Below are 7,412 nucleotides of genomic sequence, written 5' to 3' on the forward strand. Positions count from 1 at the left end.
CTTAACACATATTTCCACGCAAAACTACAACATTTTTCAAATTTTTATAAATAGATCTAAACTCATCTTAATATCTAAACATATCTAAACTCATCTTATGTGGGTCTCATAAAATTCACTCTATCATCTCAATTCACTACTATTTATAAAGAATTCAATTCATCTCAATTCAACTCAATATCTAAACGAGACAACTATATAGGATTCGAGCACATCGTTTGTAAAAATTTTGGCCCACCAGGGAAAAGTAATTTTTTTTTTCAATTTTTTTACAATGAAACTCTTTTATTTTATTTTTTTATAAATAATCTATACAACACTTACATTATATCATTCACCTTTCTCTAATAATATGTGATGTGGTGGTCAACTATTACATGGTATTTTTTTTTTTTTCTTCACAAGACTAGCAATTTTGAGGAAGGATCACTTTAAAAATTGAGTTAGGTACTTATTGTAAATTTTTAGAATTTTAAATTTTAATTAAAATATTTTGTTTCTCGTCCAACTTGCTAAACCTGCCATTACTTTCCCGAAAATTTTTGTCAAAAGAACTGAAGCATGCAATGGTGCCTTGGGGCATTCAGGCCGTACATATAAGAACCTGTAAAATAGCCGGTAGCAGGTGAAGAAGAAAAGCAGATTTATATTATAGAGCCATTTTTCCTTTGGCAAAGCCTCGCCTTTTCCTTTACCGCTTCCCGGCGCTGCACATCACATCACTCCGATCACCTCTCTCTCTCTCTCTCTCATACGCACAGCAAAAAAGGAAAAGTTGCCTCCAATTCCATTGTGTTCTTAATTCTGAGAAGAATCTTTGATAGCTTAATATATACAAGGGTGGCAGGCAGACATCGAAGAGGTCTGAGCACGAAGCATTCGTACATCTATATATGTAGCTGTCTTGTTTGTTTCCGCTCTGATACTGAACCCCAAACCCAATTATTCAATACTAACAAGTAACAACAGCTCCTTCAGCTTTCATACAACGCCTTAATACCGACTGTATCAACCCGTAATTTTCTTTGGAGGCGGGGGTGGGTTGTGTGGATTCTCTTCGTATCGTATCGTATCGTTCTCGCAGAGGAAGGAAAATGCTGACGTGCATAGCTCGGCCGAAGAAACTCGGAGATGACTCGCCGGATCAGACCGAAGAATCCGACCCATCCGACAGCTCCGGCGTCAAGACCCAAACTATCAAATCTCTCACTTCTCAGGTAGGTACATACGTACTTCTTCTATTCCAAAACCCCTAAACTCGTCGGCCTTTTCTTTTTCCTTTTTTTGTTTTAGACTTAACATTGATAATTTGGTCATTTCAGATCAAGGACATGGCGTTGAAGGCTTCGGGGGCGTATCGGAGCTGCAACCCGTGCACGGCGCCGCCGACGATAACGACTCAGAGTCGACTCAGGGGAAATGGAGAGTCGGATGCGGAGTCGGAGCGGTTCAGGTGGTCGAGGTCGAGGTCGAGGACGGGGAGGGTGTGGGGGAAGGAGATGGAGGCGAGGCTGAAAGGGATGTCGAGCTCGAGCGGCGAAGGGACTCCGAACTCTGGGAGCGGGCGCCGAGTGGAGCCGGTGGTTTTCGTGGAGGAGATCGAGCCAAAGGAGTGGGTCGCCCAGGTGGAGCCCGGCGTGCTCATCACCTTCGTCTCGCTCCCCCGTGGCGGGAACGATCTCAAGCGTATACGGTTCAGGTAAAATTTCTCACGCCTCTCTCCTTTTTCCACTGCTCATCGCTCCAAATTCCCATTTCGTCCATACGCATACTTCCTGCTGGTTCGTTTTCTTCTTCTCCACGCCGTAGCTGTGATCAGTGTATTTAGTGATTCGACTACTCCGGTTAATATATTTTTAGATTTTATTTATTGATCATTTAATTTTATTCAAGATTAATATGAAAATGAGTACTAATTACCACACATACACAATATTTTTATGTTTTTATTAAAATTTTGTATAAAATGGATAGTGATTTTACAAAATTTTAAATTAAAATCAGATTAAACATTTTAAACTTTAAAAAAATTTATTATTTTTAAAAAAATGATAATTACAATAATGAATATGTAAATACTGCATAATTAATTTTAAAAATATAAATAATTATGTGACATATAAAAATAAAATTAATTTTTTAATAATAAATTTTATTATTTTAAAATAATTATACGATATTTATATACTTTATAATTATATATAAAAATACTCTATTTTTATAGCCTTATCAAGAAGTACAATGAAAAACGATAGAACTTATTAAATTATTTTGAAACTTAATTGAACGTGGCATCCAAACAATACCTTGGAAACCAGTCCGTTCATATGGATTGAGGAAAGTTTTGGTGGGACCCAAAAAACAAGTAATTTTCACGCCCTTATGAAAAGCAATCCGAAAAAGTCCAAAAGCAGAAGCCATTGTTGGTTTGGGTGGGGCAACGTTGATTGTGTTTTGGTACCTTTTACATGGAGTGCTGTCTTCGTGTCGGAGAAGGCTTCTTCCTTTCTTTACCTTACCCATATTCCTTCACGCCTGCCTGATTCTCCGTCCCTTTGTCTGTTTTGAGTGACCATTATCTTGTCATTTTATGTTCTAATGAACTTCGACTGCCCACGTCATCTGCCGCCAGAAACTACTCAGAAGACTGAAAATGTCAGACCTTCTGATCTTATAGTAATGGGTTGGCAACAAAATAAAAGCAGAATTAGATAATCTCAGAGGAATGGGACCTTCTACTCCCACGTTTTCTGGTGTCATGGATTGATTCCAAATTAAACGAGAGAAATGTTATTCTTTTATTGCAAATATCACACTAATTGGTGTACTTTTTTTATTTTTTGAGAAAGGTGTGACTTTTTAGTGATATGGTTGACTGAAATCATTTAAAATGTATCATATTTATGGCAATGATTGTGGATGACAGAAATAAGAATGAAGATTAGCGTTGATCATTAAACCATACAAATTGGGTATTTCGTTTTTTGCTGATTAATAGTGCAGAAGGAATGGTTGATCGTGGAGCCACATATTTTCTGATTGTTAAAGACATTCTCCCCCTACTGCAAGGCCTATGTTTCCACTAAAAAAAAATTACTTTATTACACTCACCGAATGTCGGTTTTTATGTTAATTATGCTGAGTTCCTTTTGTCAAAAGTTATTATGAGTGTGCAGTTCAGTGGTCTAACATTATTGACTACTGTTCCATAACCAATGATAATTTGATATAATGGAATTGGTTCAAAGGCTTCAAGCAATAGGCACGCGGAGTAATTATGGCAGGTAATGAACTTGATGGGTCTTTATGAAGATGCTCCTGTATGATTACCAAAAGAGGAAATTTAAAAAATAAAAAAATTCCATGTCTCTGTTTATCAAGAAGAAAATGCATGGCAGTTGCCATGTGATGTGCTTATGGGGGCCACCATTTCTCATTTCTCATCCAGTTAGTTCATTAATCAGGAGTTTTGAAATTGTAGTTTATTTTTTCTATGATTAGTCGAGAGATGTTCAACAAATGGCAAGCTCAAAGGTGGTGGGCAGAGAACTATGACCGGGTTATGGAACTGTACAATGTTCAGAGATTCAACCGACATGCTTTCCCGCTTCCAACTCCACCAAGATCTGAAGATGAGGTGAACTTTTTTCATAGAATCGCATGTTCACATTCATGGCCCTGCCCCATTGATGATGCATCAATGAATTCAAGTACATGTGTACTTTGTACACAGTATTTTTCCTTTTGTCCCTTTCAAGTTCTAATAATAATGTCATTCTTCTCTCCTGTTACAGAGCTCAAAGATGGAATCTGCAGAAGGCAGCCCCATAACACCCCCATTGACCAGAGAACGGTTACCTCGTAACTTGTACCGTCCAACAGGGATGGGAATGGGTTACTCATCCTCAGATTCACTTGAAAAACACTCGATGCAATCTCGACATTACTATGATTCGGGTGGTCTTGGATCAACCCCAAAACTATCCAGCATCAGCGGTGCCAAGACAGAGATATCATCTATGGATGCTTCCATAAGGAGTAGTTCATCGAGGGATGCAGATCGCTCAGGGGAGCTGTCCATCAGTAATGCTAGTGATCTTGAGGCTGAATGGGTTGAACAAGATGAACCAGGGGTCTACATCACAATTAAAGCATTGCCGGGAGGCAAACGGGAGCTCAGACGAGTGAGATTCAGGTGAGATTCTTGGAAACTCTTTGGTTGGATTGAGTGTCTCTTAAGCAGCATACTGAGGGAAAATTTTGTTGAGATGCCTTATCAGACATGGCTGGTATAGTTGAATAGGCATGATAGAATTTCCATCTGGATACAACCTTGTTATTCTTCCAACTAGAAAATCTAGTTTTGGGGTGGAGACTGGAGTAATAAAAAATTAAAATTTTGGTGGCAAAATTAATTTTTATGCCTTTTTGAAAATTTTGAGAGGATTGAAGCCCCCCCAATCCTCTTAGTGGTTTTGCCCCTGCGTCTAACTATCTGATGGATTAACTGTTTGGTTTAATAGTTACTCTTGGATGTTACAACTGTCTGATAGAGTTTAACTCTTGTTTATCTGGTATTTAATGCCGTAGCCATCCATAGCATCTTCCTCTTTGCCCAGTCAAATTCATGAAATGATGGGTCCCATGTGAAATTTTCTGGCCATTGTGTTTTTTTATGAAACAGAAAATATTATGCAATTTTAATCTGCTGCCCCACCTTGTTCATAAAAATTGTCACTCTGTTATAAGGATAATTTGATAAGTTGTCTGCTTCTCGGATTGGTAGTAACCTAGTCATATATGGTGGCCATCCTTAGAAAGAGCTTATACTGTTCACAATTGCCACGATCGGCAACTTGTTAAGGCATTCTGGCCATCAAGCAAAGTTTCAGTTTATTGTTAATTACGGGTTTCATATGGTCGAGGATGGGGAAGATCAAGTACCATAATCTATAGACTACTAGTATTCAGGTATTTATTGAATGTTGTCTCATGGGAAGTCTACGAAATTTGTCCTTTATGAAGGAAATTCAGAATTCACATTCCTTTTGAATGCCGTAAGTGCTATGCCTTTTGATGGATTTGATTAGACTGTAGGCACAATGTCGCAATTGAGGCGTTCAACTAATTGTAAATCATGACTTGAATTTCAAACAAAAGGAGCAAAATCAGAAATTGCTACTCTTTTTGAACATCATTTTTGCTGCTGTCAATCATGCTACTTGAACTAATTCTTTTTTCTCTCTTCTATTTTCGAGTCTACAGAAATTAATTCTTTCTTTCCTACTTCATGTATCTTTATGGTCTGGAACTGCATTGACTTGAATGATGCTGGAAATTCTTGCTATGTGTGTCCTGCAGCCGCGAAAAATTTGGGGAGATGCATGCTAGATTATGGTGGGAAGAGAACCGTGCCAGGATACATGAACAATACTTGTGAATGAGCGAGCAAAAGGGTTGATGCAAGCGATTTCCATGGTGTGGAGGTGTTCCTTACTACCAGAGTGTTTTCTTTTGTTTATTTTTCCACACTAGTAAAGTCTCATCTATAGCTAATTGGGTATGCAAATAGGTGCTACCAGCACCTCTCGATGTTTTTTCTTTCGGGCCGCCCCGGGGAGGGAGTGGGGGGGCACACAACAATTTGCTGCAGAATATTCTCAAGGGGAACCCTGATCAAGTCAATGTCAGTGAAAATCAATATGTTCATTCTTCTCTTGAGTACATTTTGTGATCCAGCTTCTTTTCATGGTACACAATGTCTAAGCATCTTAAAAGTTTTGTCCAATTCTATCTGTGAAACTCAAATCATGTACATCATTTTCACCCATCAGTTTCCCCAGTGTGGATGGGTGAATATACACCTAAATGGCACAGATGTAGTAGGGCTGAGAATCAATTGGGGCATGCATGTGGTGCACCGTTGAAGCTCATTGGGAGAGAGACTAGCTGGGAAGTAGAGACTTTCTAAGATTTCTTTCATCTCCCAAATGAAATCTTCCGAGATGCTTTTCTGCCAAAGAGGATCTTTGTCATTTTACATAAATATGAAATCTTTGTGAAATTTTTTAGTAATAAACTTTTGTGGGGTTTTGTGGAAGTGGTGGGACTCAGAAAATGCTTGCAAAGAGAATTTTTTGGACATTTTTATTGGAGCTTGTAAAAGTGGCGGGATGGTATAGATTTTGTGAAAGTTTTGATTTTTGTTGTTTCATGTCAAGAAAGACAATTGAAATGATTAGATAAAAATTATTTCGATGGATAAAAATCTGTTTTGGTAACTACAAGATATGTATGAAGTCAGAAAAAATCAAGACAGTGCAGTGTTTCGTCTCGGATGGAGCAGAGGAACATCTCATAGGCCAAAACTGCAGTAGATTACTTAGGAATGTTTATGTTTGGAGAAGGAGATGGAATGAAAAATTTATTAGTAGTAGTGAAATTATTTGTGAACAGTAGTAAAATAGTTTGAGTTAAGATATTTTATTGGATCTTAGAAAATAAGAGATAAAAAATTGAATAAAAATAATATAAAGTTAAAATATTGTTAGAATTTAATTTTTTTAATATTATTTTTGCTTTGAGATTTAAAAAAGTTGAATAATTTTTTATATTTTGTTTGGAAGTTTGGAAAAATTGTAATCATTAGATGAAAAAATTGAAATTTTGTGATGCTTGAGAAAGAAATGGGATTATTGGGATGACAAATTTTGAGATGAGATGAAACTATTTTTATGTTTTGGCACTATTTTTGACTTGGGAAGCATCTGACAAAAAATTTGTTTGATAATTGACTTAAGACAAGTTCAGATAGACAGTTTGCTTAGCCTCGCTCGACAGGTTGTTTGAACGAATGTCGGACAGAGAGTTCGCTCGAGGCGCGCTTGACATTCTGCTCAAGTGAATAATGTAGAAAAATGAAAATTAGGATTCTTGCCGTGTGACACTATAAATTTGTACTTAATGAACAGTTTAGTAGGTTTTGAGTGTTTTGGACAGTGAAATTTCGCCCCAAAGTGTATTTTGTGATTTCTCAGTATAATAAAATCCTTTGTAGCTTTGTGGACAAAAACACATTGTTGAACCATGTTAATTTTGTGTCGTGTGATTGATTTACTTGTATTTATTTTTTGCTTTGTCGATTTCACAACAAAGATATAATGTTAAAAAAGCAACAGGAGAGAATCATAGTCCTATGGTAAAAGCAAAGTTTTGAATTTCGTACCGTACCAGTCGGCATGGTTGAAATATACCGTTTGTGGCGTGGCCGGTACAGGGAAGGGTATAGTTTTGTACCGGTCAGAATTTCGGCCGCTTAGGCCCGTACCAGCTGATATTTCGGCCTTTACTTTTTTTTTTCACTTCTTCAAACTGTAAGTTTATTTTTTGACCTCCAATTCAGACCAGACTAT

General features: G+C 37.3%; 1 protein-coding gene across 1 annotated transcript; it reads left to right on the forward strand.

Annotated features, from left to right (window-relative positions):
* The first annotated feature begins 630 nt into the window (after nt 1–630).
* Nucleotides 631–5,709, forward strand: LOC108985610 (protein Brevis radix-like 4). Its single transcript, XM_018957968.2, has 5 exons — nt 631–1,217; nt 1,323–1,699; nt 3,502–3,637; nt 3,795–4,195; nt 5,362–5,709. The coding sequence occupies exons 1-5, from the start codon at nt 1,095–1,097 to the stop codon at nt 5,438–5,440; spliced, it is 1,116 nt and encodes a 371-aa protein (XP_018813513.1). The 5' UTR covers nt 631–1,094; the 3' UTR covers nt 5,441–5,709.
* Nucleotides 5,710–7,412: the final 1,703 nt, after the last annotated feature.

The sequence above is a fragment of the Juglans regia genome, chromosome 10, assembly GCF_001411555.2.
Source record: "Juglans regia cultivar Chandler chromosome 10, Walnut 2.0, whole genome shotgun sequence".
NCBI classification, from domain to species: domain Eukaryota; kingdom Viridiplantae; phylum Streptophyta; class Magnoliopsida; order Fagales; family Juglandaceae; genus Juglans; species Juglans regia.

Bases quoted from the DNA above. Each gene is read 5' to 3' on its own strand.
- LOC108985610 (XM_018957968.2), top strand. From the start codon at position 1,095: ATGCTGACGTGCATAGCTCGGCCGAAGAAACTCGGAGATGACTCGCCG. The intron at 1,218-1,322 runs GTAGGTACATAC...TGGTCATTTCAG, and splicing joins TCAAATCTCTCACTTCTCAG to ATCAAGGACATGGCGTTGAA. The intron at 4,196-5,361 runs GTGAGATTCTTG...TGTGTCCTGCAG, and splicing joins CTCAGACGAGTGAGATTCAG to CCGCGAAAAATTTGGGGAGA.